This window comes from Lepidochelys kempii, chromosome 5 (genome assembly GCF_965140285.1).
Source record: "Lepidochelys kempii isolate rLepKem1 chromosome 5, rLepKem1.hap1, whole genome shotgun sequence".
NCBI classification, from domain to species: Eukaryota; Metazoa; Chordata; order Testudines; family Cheloniidae; genus Lepidochelys; species Lepidochelys kempii.
In genome coordinates this window covers 89,256,595-89,273,864 of record NC_136384.1, presented here as the reverse complement: position 1 = coordinate 89,273,864, position 17,270 = coordinate 89,256,595, and the positions used below count along the sequence as shown (strand labels likewise).

Below are 17,270 nucleotides of genomic sequence, written 5' to 3'. Positions count from 1 at the left end.
AAGCTGCTCTGCTAATACATTTAGAAGTGAGCCCCCCGAGTGGGGCTTGTGTCTTTTTAATTTATACAGTTTTTTGGAGAACAAGTTACAGACAAAAGAAGAAAAAGATTTTAGTCACCACCCTTCGAGATCCCTGAGACCATTCACGTATCTTCAATTACCTGCCACCCTTAACAATCTCCTTTAACAGCTTCCAGTTAACTTAACTAATTGCCCTTCACACCTTCCATTCTGATGCCTGCTTCTTAGACGTGCTGGCTCTATCTTAATTGCTTCTCCATTCAAAAGCTAACTGTCCCTACGTGTGCTCCCTCAGATACTTTGTAACATGTTTTGGCATGCCCTCTCATATACAATGTATCCAGCATGTCCCCTTATACAACGTTATACTTATACAATGTTATACTTCCACAGGCTATTACTGGAAACAGTCTGGCTGCGCTCCATAATTTTGAACTAGTTATAGCAGTGTCTGTCCCAGGGTATTTGAAAGACAAGGTGGGTGAAGTAATATCTGTTATTAGACCTACTTCTGTTGGTGAGAGAGACAAGCTTTCAAGGCCCAAAGGTCTGGGAAAGTTACTCCCAGCATCACAGCAAAATGCAAGGTGGAACAAATTTTTTAGCACAAGCAGTTAGCACATATTGTTATGCTCGGATCTTTCTCCAATTTGAAGAAGAGCTCTGTGTGGCTCAAAAGCTTGTCTTTCTCACCAACAGAAGTTGGTCCAATAAAAGATATTGCCTCACCCAGCTTGTCTTTCTAGTTTAAAATCAGCCTTGCCTCCTTTCATTTCCTTTTTAACACACTCTGCATATATTTTGAACTTTTCTCCTTTTGAAATCAATTAACTATGGATGATTCTTGGAATTTTATAGGGCTTTACATTCTGTAAAATGATTACAGTGACTTACAAGAGCTGCAGGCAGGGATACTGCAGCTGGAAACCATGTCCTCTAACTTAAATCATTTCTTTCCATTGATTACTTTTGTTTAGTTCCTTAAAATTAAAACCATCCCCTCACAAGGTTAATATTGCTCTTATTAGCCCTGAATTTATGGATTGCATCCATCAGTAAAAAGACATTATCACAGCAAATACATTCAAGATCATAATCCTGGAATGCTTGGTGGTTTAACAGACTTGGGACATTAGTTAAATTATTGTCTGAAGTGAAGTATTTGTGAAATGATTGTGGTGGACTTGGATGAACTTTTAGAGGAATGTAATTCACTTAGCAACCTCTACATGTGCTATTTCTACACAGAAATTCACAAAACTATAGTTTATGACATGGTGAAATGCTGTATTCAGTGTTGTGGTACTCCCAGCGCAACAGCAAAATGCAAGGTGGAACAGATTGTTTAGCGTAAATACTTAGCACATATTGTAATGGAGAAGAGTTGTAAGCTGTGATTCTTTACTGGAAACTGTTGCAAACTCCAAAACTACTGCACTAGAGCACTGAAATTGAAGTGCCATTTTTGAGACAATGGATTTGGGAAGAGATGAGATTCTTGCTAGAAAATAAGTTATAGACTTCCACCAAGACTTATAAACATTGAGGATATATACACTATTCCACCATTCACTATTATGTATCTTGTTCTCTCTGTGTAAATATTGTGACAAAGCTCTGTCCTTGCCTCCATGGGTCCCGCGTTTCCTGGCGGATTTTGCTAGCCTCAGAGGTTCACTGTGACCCTCCACATAACCCTTTTCTCTCTAGAGACAAGGATCATAGTCTACTGAGCCATTTTCATCATAAGCCAGCAAGGGAGGTGAGGAGAAGTTATCCTTCCTTGCAAAGTCTCGGTCTCCCAGTCTCCGTGATTAATCAGGGGGCAAAGGTGGTGGTGGTGCGGGGCAGCCCGGGCCCACCTTCTACTCCGGGCTCCAGCCCAAGGACCCTAATAGTATCAGCTATGGTAGCTGACCTTTTAGAAACACAACATGTACAATTCCCTGGGCTACTTCCCCCACAGCAGCCCTCACTTCCTCAAGCTCCACTTCACCCTTACCTCAGGGTCTCCTTCCTTGTGCCTGATATGGTGTGTACTACTCAGCCTCTCCAACAGCACAACTTCCTCCCACAGCTCCTGACATACACACCCACCTGATTAACTGGGAGGCTTTTAACTAGTTTCAGCCAGCCCCTGATTGGTTTCAGGTGTTCCAATCAACCTAGCCTTCTCCCTGCCTTCTGAAAAGTTCTTAATTGGCCCCAGGTGTTTTAATTGACCTGGAGCAGCTGCCATTTCACTTATCCTGGTACCAGGGATTTGTTTAGCCTGGAGCTAATATATCTATCTCCCACTACTTTTCCATAGCCATCTGGCCTTGCCCCGTCACAATATATACAATGTATATTCATACATAATTACCTACATACACTGGAAAATACATATTTGGTAGTTCTTTTCATACATCTGGAAGAGGAGTGTAGAATTTAAATGAAATGTGTACACTGATCATATTGTCTTGGTCTATAATGTGCAGAAATAAATATAGTAAATTGCAGTAGTTTAACATTGAAAAATATGCACTCAGATTCAGATTTGAAGTTCGGAATTATTAAATCTTGGTTTTGTTTTATGCTCATCTCTTTTATGGACAAATTCAGACTAGAAATAAAATGCACATTTTTACATTGAGGGCAATTAATCATTGGAATAAACTACGTATGAATGTAGGGAGTTCTCTATCACTTGGAGTATTTAAATCAAGACTAGATGTCTTCTAAATTTTATTCAATAGCTCAAGAAGAAGGTATGGATTGAATGCAGAGTAAATTCTCTGGCCTGTGTTATGCTGGTCAGATTAGGTGATCATAATGGTCCCTTCTGGTCTTAAAATCTATAAACCTAAGTAATTGTAGAAAATATAATTAATAAATACTGAATTATTTTGGCAGAGAAAATGTTTTAAATTGAGATTTTGCATGTGTGTACATGCCCATCTGATTTAGAGTAAGGGGGTAGGGTGCATTATGGCTGGTTATATGCTGGAAGTGCAAAGTAGGTTGTTGTGGCCTTGAGGAATCTGAGAGTGTATTTGGCTTGGATAGTAAACACTTCTACCTCGATATAACGCGGTCCTCGGGAGCCAAAAAATCTTACCGCTTTATAGGTGAAACCGCATTCTATTGAACTTGCTTTGGCCTCAGGCATTTCCGTTATTAATAGTCCCTTCCAACCCCCGCCCCCGCTCCCTGTCCCCTGACCGCCTCGCCCCCAGAACCTCAAAACCATCCAACCCCCCCTGCTCTCTGTCCCTTGACCGCCCCCTGAGACCCTCTGCCCCTTATCCAATCCCTCGGCCCTGGCCCAGCAGCCTTAACACACCGTTCAGAGCAGCGTGTCTGAGCCAGACACGCTGAGGCGCTGATCCACCGAAGCGCGCAGCCCCGCCCCCCAGAGCACTGCTTTACCATGTTCTATCCAAATTTGTGTTTTATCAGGTCGTGTTGTATTGGAGTAGAGGTGTACTTAGGAAACGAGGCATATGAATGAAGATGGTATTACCTGATGATTTTCTTAACTTTTAGTGATTGCGTGATGGTATTTGCATCTGAACAGCCTTAATGTCAACTAGCAAAGGGTGTTTGTTGTTTGAGTGACTGTATATAGTTGACTTTTTTTGAATGAAAATTAAAATAGCTGTATTTCCCATAATTCTATTCTTTTTTCATGTACTGATGAAAAGAATGTGTATGGAATATCAACTTTAATCTAATAAAAGGAACCCACAACTTATTTTTTTATTAAAACTAATAGAATGTCACTCTGATATGTTTTTGAACTAAATTTCCCTTTACTGTAATTGGTTTAATAATTCCTTTGATTATTTGGAAGATGAGTCTCTACCATGTCCTATTATTTCTCTCATTTTCCATTTTTCTTCATTTTGATCCTATACTGAGGACTTTAAAAGCAAAGCAATTGGCAAGTTTAGTATTACATTGGACCCACCTACTTCTGGTGTCACATTTCATAAATTGGTAGTAGGCTTAGAAGTTCAAGTTTTAATCAAAAGTTGTATTTTCAAATGCATTTCACATTTTTCTGGAAAATATCCCTGTGTGTAGTGTTTGTATTACTGCTTTGATACATTAATTACCCTAACAACCTGATTAATCAGAAATAATCTCTGACCTGGTCCCAGAAGTCTGTGGTTTCTGACTCCATCGAAGTCTGATCATTCTAGTAATAAAGTTCAGCCTGCTAAAAACAAAACAAAATAAACCCTACAAGAACAAAATTATCCCCCTTCCTCCATAAACACATAGTCATCCTGGGTGGTTTTTCAGGTCCCAGTTGATGAATTATTTATTTGACTAGCCACTGTTTGACTAGTTCTAGTGTTTACACCCTTAAATATATTTGTAGACCGTTAGCATGTCTCTCCTGAGCATACACTTAACCAAGTTACGTGTATTTTGTTACATGTGTGCATAATGGCTGAGAAGAAATACAGTGGAGACATAAGTTGTATAAAACATTTTTAGTCAGAATGTTTGAGTCAGACTTTGCATTTAAACAATCGGAAACTTTTAAGTCAAATCAGAGGAGGCTATATATTAGAGTGTGTATATGTGGGAGATGGAGAGAGAAAAGCATTTACGTCCTGATTTATTTTAAAATCAAACACACCAAGCACATTATGGCTGGCACAGCTAACAAGGCAAACTTTTGAAAAGAAGCAAAAACGCAATGAAAAACATCTTGAGGTTGATGATTCTCTTTTTGGCGGCATATGTGTTCACTACAGCAAAATCCAAATAGCAACAGATCTGCACAGAAACAATGCAGCTTTTGGTGGGGTTATCCAATTATAGTGATGCCTCTCTGGCTGGAATTCTCCTTTACAATCTATTTGAATGGCTAGCCATAATATAAATAAATAAATTAAATAAAAAACCTGGTACAACTACCAAATTAGTTGTCTGTTCAAGATTGTGATTTTCAGTGAAGAAGGTATCTAGGAGAATCAAAACATGTCTCCTCCTCCCGTATCAGACCATGTTTGCATCTCATCTGATCTTGGGATAGCTTTTGAACAGTGTTTTCTACCAGCTAATATAGGCACCTTGACATTAATTAAAGGGGAAGAATTAACATAAACCACAAATTCTTCAGATAGTACTTTTCTTCTTTTCTTTTTGCAGTGACTTTATTTTTTATTTCCTTTCATGTGTGTTGGTGTCAGTAAAAAAAATAACTGGATAGCTGAGAATAGAGGGAGCAAAAACTTTGTCTTCGGTTGCCTGGAATCCCTTTTTGGTCCTTAAAAAAACAAACTCGGCTGTAATCTCCATAAACCATTTTTAAGACTACTATTCCTGATGGAAAGCTCTGTTCCATTTCTGAAACCGTTTTGTTTTTGTAAGGTAAAGTGAGTAACACATAATAAAAGATTCTCTGAAGAGTAATTGTGTTGATTCAGTTTAACGAGCCCAGAGTACGACTGTGACTGGTCAACCAGTCTTCAGAGTATTTGTGTGCCTTTTTGAAACATATAGAACCATTCTACACAAGTATCTGTTACAAATGTAATAGAAGCAACAAGCCTCATTACCCAGTCCCCACTCTGAGCAACCATGAAAGCAGAGTGTTGCTGACATGATCCATTTATGAACAATATTTATTTAAGGATGAAACTTCAGCTTTTCCTCAAGTCCTTTAACCAGACACATTGGGGAAATGTATCTACTTCATAACACTTGTGGAATCAGTCTCTCAAGATTAGTCAGGCTAGGCAACACATCATCTATAAGACTAACTTTAAAGGACAATTTAGCAACCAGTAATTATAATTATACCATCCTGACTTCTGAGTGGTTAGGAATATTTGGACTCCAGGAGTGGGTTAGTCCCTTATTGAGAGAGCATGAGTTGACACAATATGATGGATAGCTATATCTGATTTATTAATATTAATTTAAACTTCTGAAATGTTATATTTTCTATATGGAAGTCTTGTCCAAACAGCTCCCATGAGGTGCCTAGCTGGTGTGTCCAGACTTGTATTTTCAGTGCTGTGGACTGTGGAATTGTACAGAATAAGATTTTATAGATGGATTGTCAGGGCTATTTATTATGCATGTGAGGTTGGAAGTGTGTATTTGATAAAAATATTACTTATTGTGCATATATTTTTGTGCTGGGCCAAATGGGTGAATGAGACCCAATTTGGCTTTAAAAGATTATTTAACTGGTGTAGCCAGACCTCTGAATTTTTGAAGAATAGATAATATAGTTGTGTGTTTATACCAGGGCTGAGTTTCTACCACAGGCTTCCTGGGAGTTGGGACATACACTTTCATAAGTGGGGAATGTATGACAATATGCCCACGTGACAAACTATATACTTGAGAGGCAAAAGGACTTTCTCATGTATGAGGTGTTCACTTAGTTGTGGGATCTAAATTAAACAAAATTCTGAGTCCAGTTTAGTGACACTTTTCATGGCGCCAACCCATGCCTAATTTTCACTGTAGTTCCTAGTGACTGGAATGGGACTTGTGGGTGGTCAGCACTTCTGAAAAACAGTCATTTTGCTTTTATTTCAAACTGAAATAGAGTGTCACAATCCTGACTAGCTCCCTTTTAGATACTTACCAGACAGCTATATTTGGACCTACACATTGGATCTGTGAGATTTTTAAGCTCCTCTGCTCTGGGCAGGCTCCAGTCACAGGATCTGGCCTCTCAGGCTCTCTTCCCCAGGCACAGACTCTGTCTGATTCCACTTTCAGGGAATTGGGCTTATAGTCTAGATGCCCTGAGCCCCCAGGACCGGTATTGACATGCCAACCACAACCTTCCCAGAAGTCCACCCTCATTGATGTAACCCATAGTGTAACCCTGCAGAGACACTTGGCAGCTGAAGCAAGGAAGACACAGACTTTGAAGAGGAATTTCTAAAGCAATCATTCTTTTATTTATAGACAAAGCATAGGAGATACTTCAATCTAGGCAAAATAAGAACACTTGTACATAATTTCCTCAGCACTGGAGAGTGTTCTTTGGGATTTGGTCTGTGCCTTCAGCGGTCTGAGATCCCTTCTCCTGGCTGAGGCCATGTCCACACTATGAGCACTCCAGCAACACAGCTACAGCAGCGCAGCTATGCTGCTGGTGCATCGTAGCAGAGATGCTTCCTACAGCAATGGAAGGGTTTTTTGGTTTTTTTGGTCAATGTAGGTAATTCACCTCCTGAAGCAGTGGTAGCTAGATCGATGGCTAGGTTGATGAAATAATTCTTCTGTGTCCACATCAGGAGTTAAGTTGGCTTAACTACGACTATGGGGGGGTGGGGGGGAGGGAGGAGGGGAAGTAGAGGGGGTATGTGAATTTTTTGTTTTGTTCCCTGAACCTCCCAGAGTCCATTTTTTAAAAAGCCAGTCCTAACACCTTGTTTCTTTGTTCCTTCTTTTCTGCTGGGCATTTTCAACTGCTCCAACCCCTGCTTCTGTAGACACTCTGGGTAAAACTGGTTTTCCGCTATGCTGCAGCTACTCCATTGTTCTAAGGTGCCTCCAGAAAGGAAGGCTGTTCAGCCATTGGGACCCAACCTTATGGCAATGATCTTCTCTCCTGTTGATCTCCTCTCTCTGACTCAGAAGAGTTGACATGAAGTGCCATCGTGTTACACGTGAAATGATTTCTGTTGGTAGAATGCATCTGTAAAAGAGCACTTATCTTACCCTTCTCCTCCCTTTGGCTGTAACACTTGTACTGTTGTCTTAAGAAACCTAAACCAAAATAAAAATTAAATAGGAATAGAGTTCATATTTAGGTACAGAATTTGGATAAATATTTGAGTGCTGAAGAACTATTAACTGAAAACTGGAAGTCCTTTTACAACATTTTCCACGCAGCAAATACTGTATGAGATATTTTAGGCAGCATAGCAAATAATTTCTAGCTTGAGCTGAAAAGAGCAGATTTCCTGAAAGAGGAAAAACTTAAAGGTACAAACAAATGGAAATCCACTCATTGGCTTTTCAAAATATTTTCATTATGGGCCCGATCCTAAAAGGGGTTTGCATTGCAAATTCCTATTCTCAGTGGGCCAGAGTCTCTATTGTGCTCCAGCCCTTTTGCATCATTCAGGTGGTACAGGGGACAGGTCGTGGTTGTAAATGGCCAACAGAGAATTTCTCTGGCAGAGAGGAACGCCTTCATGAAATAAATCTGGCAGAGCCAGCTCCTATGCCGTCCACCATAATGCAAGGGGGCACTGGAAAAGAGAGGGGGTGAATGTAAAGGAGAATTGATCCCAATGATTTCAATGGGAGTTCTGTATTTGGGCCCTAATTCTGCTCCTCTTTAAGACAATGACAGTTTTTTCATTGACTTAAATGGAAGCAGGCTCAGGCCTTTGGAGTACTTACAGGATCGGGCCCCCTGTTTGCTTATTAACAAAGTTAGTGTGTTTAAGCAATAGCTTTAGCACAGTGCCCTTCTCTTATTTGATTCTATAGTGAAGTCACCAGGCTGAATTTGTGACATCCCAGAGATATGGTGTGATCTATGCAGAAAGTGAATTCACCACAGTGTCAAGTACAAGAGTAGCTGTGCTGTGACAGAGTTCTTATTAAAACACAAATATCTCCATAAAAATAAAACCTGGAAAAATTCTGGTTAAGTAAACTTTTTGATATAAATGCATCTTGTCTTCAAGTATGATCCAATGTGAAAGCATCCTTGGAAGAAGTACTGCCTATACTGTAGCTGATTTTCTAAGATACTATGAGGGTGACAGATATTCATTTATCCAAGGCTAGGTTTGAGACACTGGAGTGTTTTATTCTGTCAATTTTGTATCTGAAATGCTGTCCTGTTTTCAGCTCAGGTTTTATAAGGGTATGTTTCCTGTCATGTTCCTTTTGAATGAATGTATTTAAATGTATGATTGATTGTATATTTTAAAACAATAAAAGTTATTTGTACCATATTACATGTAATTTTTAAACAATCGCTGCCAACATTTTGACAAGTGTGATTTTCGTTATTTATGAGTATATTACTAAAGTGCTGTAATATATTTAGTCAAAGTAACAAAGTTCTAGGAACATGAGTCTTTGCTGAGAAATGAGGCAAGTGTTTCAGGTGTCTGTTTGGATGTTTTTGTTTAGTTTTTTTTTTTAAAGCAAGCAAGTGTGCCAGTTATTGAGTTGAGAATTAGTGATGTGCTACTGTGTTCACTGAAGTCTTCTAATTGGGGATAAACAGAAGCTTATTGGAAATATGGGCTGTGTTACACTAGACTTGCTTCACAAAGCTGGATTTTTTCCCATGTAATATTGGATGAGACTTACAGTAATGCCACCTTTCCTCTGTATAATACTATAATAATCCTATGAGGCCACTCTCACTAGCCCAGTACAGTAGACCTGCATTTCAAATTCCATGAAGTAATTATTTTAATTGCTTGTTTAGTTCCATAATGTTTTCTTAAATATGCTTTTAAATCCCCTTTTCACTATTGATTCTTCTACAAATGGCAGTTGCATTGGGAGGAAGTGCAATTACTATACAGCCAGCTACCATACCAGCTATCTTCTGCCCCATTCCCAAATGACCTCCTGTATTTCAGGCTGGAGTAAGGATTGATGTAGAAGAAGAAGAAGAAGAAGAAAAGAATAATTGGGTAAATTGGAAGCTTAACAGAGAATATGGGCCAAAAGAACTGGCAAGCACCACTGCCCAATAAATTAAAAAGGAAGACGTTTTCTGAGTCAACGCTAACATTTAAGTGGATACTTATCACTAGGATCCCTAAAAAGTATGTGGGGGAGAAGGGAGAAGTCTGATCTTATTGCCAAATACAGAACCAAGGTTAATTTATTTTGGGCCCATAGACATTATTTCAAGGGAATAATATTGTATATACTTAGCTGGTTTCAGTTATTCATGTGCAGGAGAAAAAAGACATCAAGTAGGTTGACAGTGTTATTTCTCAAACTGATTCTAACTTACAGAAGTGTAAGACACATAGAGATGTCAATGAAAGAGTTGCAGTCCACAGAAAGCAGTGTATAACAACATTCTCTATTTTTCAGAAACTAAAGCCAGCAAGATCACATTAGTCAATAACCAGGTCAGGATGTGGTAGGAGGAAATGTAGACAGTCTAATATATGTAGTTTACTAATTTAAGCAGGTAAAGGACATTCTATTGTATTATCTTGTAATTATAAAGTTTTCTGGAAAGAAACTGATTATTTTAGTTAATAAACTCAGCCATGTTTTGTGGATGGAACAAAGATAGTCATTTGCTTAATTCTCTGTTCCCTGGAGATGGGTTTGAGATTTGTTTTTTTTTGAGGGTTTGGAGATTTTTGGGTGCGTGGAACTCTGTCACTTTCATTTATCACTGTAAAAATTGGAGGAAGAGGTATTGGGTTTTTTTCCCAGAGTTATCTTTTAGGATTTTATTGAAGATTTTTAGGACCAAATTCAGAGGTATGTGTAAAATGGTATAAATCAGCCCACCCTACACTCAGACTTTCTTACGTATTGTAGCAATAGTAAGAGAGTCTAAAATGGTGTAATTTCCATGCCAAGGCGATTGAAGTAAGAATCATCCAGTGGTCAGCTCCCTGGAATAGGAGTTAGGAGACCTGGGGTGAAATCCTGATCCCATTGAAGTCAATGAGATTTTTGCCAGGATTTCACCTCTGTTCTGTTGCTGCCTGTGCTGCTTACCCGCTTTGTGTCATTAGGCAAGTCACTTCTTATTAATTTGCATTACCATAGTGCCGAGGAGCCCATTAGAGCAGGTGCTGAATAGATGCAGAACAAAGGGGAATACCTGAGTGAAAACATTTGTACAGCACTATCGTTTTAGCCTCTACCCTGACATTTAGGCAGGCCCGCTCCAGCAAAGCGGTGGCTGTGACGGTGCCTGTGGCTACTCCTTGCCCGAGCCCGCCTGGCTGCTCAGGGCAGGAGCCGCTTAGTAACGGGTCAGTAACAGCCCCTGGACGGGGTCGCTGGGCCGGCTGCAGCGGGGCAGGGACGGACTGGACGGAGCCCGACCCTACGTCGGAAGAACGACGCGCCCCACCTTTCCAGGGAGAGCCGGGCGCATAGCGCGAGAATTGAAAACATCACGTTAGCGGCGCCTGAAGCCAACAGCCCTTCCACCGAGGCTGCGGCGCCTTTAAGAGAAAATCCCGTAGAGCCGCTTTCTCATCTCGCGATATTTGGCTGTAGAGCCTGCCCCCGGAGGCACCGGCTGGAGTGGGGCAGCCGCAGCCCCCGGTCGGTGCGAAGCGGGTGAAGTCCAGGCAAGGAGCAGGGAGGGGGGTGTCTGTCCCCCGCGCTCCCTCCCCCCACGAGCGGGGAGCTGCCCTGGGTCCAGCCCCCCCCCGACCATAGCGGGGAGCGACCGTGCCCGGAGCAGTCTCCCTCCCTGTCCTCATGCAGCCCCCTCCCACCCAGGGGGATCCGCTGCGGGGCAAGGGAATGGGGGGCTTCAACTGACCAGGGCCAGCCATACCCCCGCGCGGGCGGGCGGGCGGGCGGGCGGGGGGGGTTGCAAACGCTGCCCCTTGAACTGTCCCCTCCTTATCAACCCATTCCAACCGCTCCCCGGTTCCATAGGAGCCGCAGGAAACTGCCCCTTAAATTCTCCAGGTCCAGAAGTGTTTTAATATTCTCTGAAACACACTCGTAGCAGGGAATATGTTATCTTCCCCTCCCCCTCTCCCTTTTGCAATAAAGTGACAGAAATTTGGGACTTATGCAGAACCTCTCCATTTAGATGTAAATGAAATCACGCTGTACTTTGGAGGATTGGGGTGAGGACCGAGGAGGTGTTATGCTGTCAATGAACATTTTGTTACTTCCTAAACACGCCTGATTTTGTGATAAAGCATCATGGGGAGGAGTGGGAAGAAGCGTGGGATTGGGTTCTTAACTGGGGGAAATACTGAAATAATTTAATAAAAGGTCCCCATCCTGCATTATTTGTGCACTTGGAGTTGTGAGTGCACAAGGAGTGCAAGACTTGACCCTCGAATGTGTGTGTATATTAAGGGAGATATTCCCAGATCTGTTATATTGATTTCCCTTCAAATTTTAAATACCATTTTGACACAGGCTGTATTTATTTTCACCAGATTTTAATACTATCAACATTTTTTATTTTGAAACTGATCACGCTACCTCAATTAAATTTTAATGGAGGGCAAAGACTAGGTAAGTATTGGTTAATATGAAGAGATTGTGTGTCCATCTCTTTATTTGGTTTTCTTCAATGTCTCTATTTGCCATTTGTTCCCTGTAGTCTTTATTTTACGTTAAAATCTAGTTAAAACCTGGTATATGGTTTGTAAGAACAATTAGAGGTGAATTGGAAAATTTTTATGTGTTTAATTCCCAGTTTGATTTGCCTGTTTGTCTGATGGTCTGTCCGGAAGAGGTGTATATACTCTGTTGGATAACATGAGTTATTTCCTCTGTTTGTTAACAAGTGGGAGCTTGAGTATATATTAAAAGATGATTGAAAGATATTGCGTAAGAAAAAAAAACAAGAGTACAGGTTTTTAGTAAATGCTATGATACCAAATACCAGGGCATATAGGAAAAGGTGATAAAACAGATTGACATGAACATTGTTGTTCATTGGTAAGATGATTTAACTTAATAGGTTTCAGAGTAGCAGCCGTGTTAGTCTGTATTCGCAAAAAGAAAAGGAGTACTTGTGGCACCTCAGAGATGAATAAATTTATTTGAGCATAAGCTTTCGTGAGCTACAGCTCACTTCATTGGATGCTTATGTTCAAATAAATTTGTTAGTCTCTAAGGTGCCACAAGTACTCCTTTTCTTTTAACTTATTGATGTTAAACTCTTTAAGTAGCATGGTGAAAATGCTTGCCTGGTCAGTGGATGTCTTAAGTCCATTTCAGCCCATGTATTTTGTTCACAGGGACAGCTTGCTAGGATCCAAAGCATAGGCCATTGAGCATGTAATAAGAACTACACAACTACTACATTGAGCATGGAGTAAGAACATCACAACAGGCTCTTGAGTCCCATCTTGATTGGTGTTATACCTTCAAAGTTGAGTGACTGGCTCCTTTTCCTTCCATCTCTGTTAGCATATGGATGGACTCGCTGACTTCTTTTGTTATCGTGAATGTCTGGATGTTCTAATTCATGGATGTCACAAGTGCATGTGTGGTTATAAATTGAAATGTGTGACAGTAGAGGTAAGTTATTACTTATTTACCTTTTAAGGGTACTTTGGATTAATAAATATCTGTACAATGCTTTGAAGATGTAAAATGTAACACTGTTAAGTGACAGGTACTGTAAAGGGTTGCATAAATTCTCTGTTCATATAGTAAAGTGATACTACTCCCCAAATATAAAAGTGTTTATATTGGTCTAGCTTATTCTCATACAGGAAAGGATATAAGTACCAATATAATTTTGATTTAAAAAACAACAAACAAAAACCCCACACTCCTGAGAAATAGGTATACTGATACATAAACTGTGTGTGGACCAGACTTGAGTGAATCTGCAGTGTGTCATCTCAAATCACATTTTTAGCAGCAAATTTTAGATTTATTTTTGTTACATGAAAACAACAAGGAGTCCAGTGGCACCTTAAAGACTAACAGATTTATTTGAGCGTAACCTTTCATGGGTAAAAACCCCACTTCAGATGCATGGTACAACTAAGATTACTGTAATTGAAAGATTACAGGATTCCCCCCCTTTTTGTGGCTTTTTAACAGCATGTTGTATGTAGTCACTTTCACTTCTTTGTTGGTTAGATTCACTTCTAATTTTGCATACTAGCATGAAGATTCATACTTTTTTTGTGGGGGGGGGGGGTTACCTGTATGCTTTTCCTTAGGTACTCCAAACACATGTATGCAACAGTAACAATGAAACAAAGATTCTAATCTTTCAGAGATTAGATATATTCTTCTATGTTAATTTTTCATTTAATTAAGTAAACTTGTAATCTATTTCCAATTAATACATTTAAAAGAATTGTCCTGAAAATATATAGATCTCATAGGTGCCAGGGAAGAGAGCAAGAGTGTGTGGGTAGGAGAGTATTACCGCTCCCATGGATTCTTGCGTTGAAACCTAAGAGGGGACCAGTGGTCAGGTGTTTCCCCTCCCTCAGGACCCCTTCAAGGTCCCATTTAAAAGAGCGCAGAAGCAAATGGATGGATATTTTCATTTCTCTGGAACCTTTGCATTGGAATCAGGAGGAAGACAAGTGCCTAGGAAGATACCTTCCTACTCCTCATTGCTGTATCTCACTGCCAGTCTCTACTTTTTGGGTGCTCCTTCCCCACAAATAGTTCACGTGCCTGTCTCTGTTGCTACTGAAATTTAACATTGTTGTCTAAATCTACATAGTAGCAATGAAACTAATCAGTCTTAATTTCACTGCTACTGTAAAGGAGTACTGTGAGCACCACAGGCAATGAAACTGACTGTCCACAAACTCAGATTTGTAAGGCTTTCTTTACAATCATGATTGATAAATATTTCTTTTTAAAAAAGCTTGAATTCTATGGAAATTGATGGGTTTAGGCCTTCTTCTTGCCAAATTGGAAGTGGATTGTTCAAGCCCTGCTATACTGTTTCCTTCTGCTCTTTCCACCCTCAGTTAAGAGTAGAGACAGTTTAAAAGTTACCTCTGTACATGCAATCTAAAAATGAGAGTCATGAGGCTGATATACCCCATCACCCTTTGGGGGAGGAGGGACAGATGCATTACAGCCCCACAGTTGAGTCTGTAGGGTTGCCCCTGGTCTCAGGGCTGTGTGACCCTGTGGCCTTAGTCAGAAGCCTGGCCCTGGCTAGCTGGGCAGTGCAACCTAGCTGGCCAACATCAATAGTGCTGCTGAGCTGGGCCACCACCCCAGGATGGGCAGTGGCCAGGATAAGGGACCCGGGCCCACCCTCCACACCAGGTCCCAACTCAGGGCCCTGTCGGTGGCTGGGTTGTCCACCACCAGCTCAGCAGGGATTCTACCAAAATATGCCAAGCCTGTCTACAGTTCTACAACCTCTTTCCCACAAAGTTGCCTTAGGTTTCTTCCTACCCAATTCTCTGCAGTTTAATTTTTCCAGGTTTCCACAGTCTCTCCCTTCTCTGCAGCATCCCGAGCCTATGTTTTGGGGTCCATCTCCAGCTGGCCGGCCGGCCGGCCGGCCTCCACATCCTGAAGTGCAGGCAGTACACCTCCTTCCTCACTAGCGGTCAGCCCAGAGTGGGCTGCTCTGCTGCCTTTTATATCCTATCTCCAGCTGGAGCATGCCCAGCAGAGCCAAGGGGGCATGGCCTCCTCGGCCCAGAGAGAAGGATTAACCCCTGCTGCACTAGTGCAGTGCTGATACACCCCTTCACAATGAAATAACTAATTTTCAACTAAGTCGAATAGCTCTGTCAACACTGAGTTTGTTTGTTGAATGTAGAAAGTGGAACAGATGCAGTTGTATAAATGGGCCTTGTGTAAATTCATTGAGAATGTGACTAGGAAAAGAAAGCTGTCGGCAACACCACTCTGCTATATGTTTTTAAATTCATGTGCTGAGGCATATTTGTGTTGATTTTAAACAAGAGCTGCTTTTTCTCTTGTCTTCATGTTGAGAAACAAGGTGGGTGAAGTAATTTCTCTTATTGTACCAACTTCTGTTGGCAAGAGAGATGAGCTTCCTCTCTCACCAACAGAAGTTGTCTAATAAAAGATATTACCTCACCCACCTTGTGTCTCTAATACCCTGGGACTGACATGGCTACAATTACAGTTCATGTTGAGAGGCAAGATGATTTACACACTTTCATTAAGAAATAATTAATTATATCTACAGTAGTAATGTAAAGAGTAGATTCCTTGTTATCAATAGATCAGACTAAATTATATTCAGCAGAATGTCTTTCTAACCATGCCATCCTGTCTGATCCCAAACCTGTTGATTGTTATACATCAGTGGCCCTCCAGTACCTGCATGGAGTTCCACTGAAGTCGTCATGGAACAACTTGTGGGATTGAGGCTTTAGTCTTTATATTTTTTCATATATGTTTCATTGTTATTTACATTATTCAGTGCTAAATAGCCAGTAAAAACATAATTCTAGTGTGACTTTCATCCTAACCTCCTACCTTATGTTATATGTAAGGCCCTTCGTAACTGATTTTTTTTTTCCCCTGAAAAATTCACAAGTTTTTGAAAAAAGCCAGTATATAGGATTTTACAGGAGTTGGGGGGTTCTCATGTTCTCACCTGAATTTTGGCTTTTTTGGGACTTGGGAATTTTTCACAGGGCAAGTGGCTAAGGCTGCGCTGAACGGCAGGTGGGGTCAGGAGGGTGCTTTCTTTGGCAAGGGTGTCAGTACTCATGTGGTGTAGGCTTCTGCTCCACTCCTGATCTGGTCCTTCAGCATGGCACCAATCTGCCTCCTCTGTGCTGTGGGGGAGTGAGATGAGCAGGGAGCTGGCTCCCAGCAACTGAGACTGCCCGACCACTGCAGTTATAGGCCTGCAGGGAGCAGAACAGTGCACCCCGTGAATACTGGCCCCTGCCAGACAGAGCCCTCTCCTTCAGTGTGAAAGTGGATGGGGCCATGTTGAAGGGCTGGGATCAGAAGGGGACAGTGTCCGCCATCGGAAGCAGGGGGAACTCCGTATCGGTAGTCTTGGCTGTTGGGGCCAGGCTTCCTGCCCTTCTTGCTCCCCCACCTTGCAGCTGTAGCAGCCAGCCGCAGGGCACAGAGCCCCATCCACTTCCCCTGCCAAACAGAGTCTGTGCAAGGGAAGCAGAGGGGGCCATGCTGAAGGGCTAGCGGGGTCAGGAGGGCATTCTGTCTGGCAGGGAGGCCAGAATTCACGGAGTGCAGCCTTTTGCCCTTCTGCTGACCACCTCTTCAGCACTCCCTTGGCTGCCTCTGTGTCGGGGCACAGAAAGAGAGGGTAGGGAGTAAGGTCCTGGCAGCCAAGACCTCCTGAGCACTGTAGGGCATGGAAGGTTTCCTCAAGCGCTACATGGTGAGTACCGTCCCCATGAGTACTGGGCATCCCTCCCTAGCACTTGCTGCCCTTTGTTTTTGTTTTTTCCAGATTTTCTCCCATTTGTAAAATTTTTAGAGAGAACAGGATAAATTTCCAAGAAACATATATAAATAAAAACCAAAAATGAAGGGCCTTATTTATATTTATTTTCTCAGAACAGTGTTTATAAAATAGTGTGAACAGTGTTAACAAAAGCGTAATAAGTATA

General features: G+C 41.4%; 1 protein-coding gene and 1 long non-coding RNA gene across 3 annotated transcripts in view; both read left to right on the top strand.

Moving 5' to 3' along the window:
• LOC140912086 (uncharacterized) overlaps window positions 1-8,881 on the top strand; it is a 35,028-nt gene extending 26,147 nt beyond the window's left edge. Inside the window, exon 3 of the long non-coding RNA XR_012159220.1 lies at window positions 7,482-8,881. This is a non-coding gene — a long non-coding RNA (uncharacterized LOC140912086). The remainder of the gene's footprint in view (window positions 1-7,481) is intronic.
• Window positions 8,882-11,215: 2,334 nt separating this feature from the next.
• Window positions 11,216-17,270, top strand: part of LOC140911599 (DNA excision repair protein ERCC-6-like 2) — a 67,465-nt gene continuing 61,410 nt past the window's right edge. For both annotated transcript variants that reach the window (XM_073344952.1, XM_073344954.1), the window contains exons 1-3: window positions 11,216-11,300; window positions 12,135-12,213; window positions 12,945-13,227. In XM_073344952.1, coding sequence (XP_073201053.1) covers window positions 13,212-13,227 — 16 coding nt within the window. In that variant the 5' untranslated portion in view covers window positions 11,216-11,300; window positions 12,135-12,213; window positions 12,945-13,211. The remainder of the gene's footprint in view (window positions 11,301-12,134; window positions 12,214-12,944; window positions 13,228-17,270) is intronic.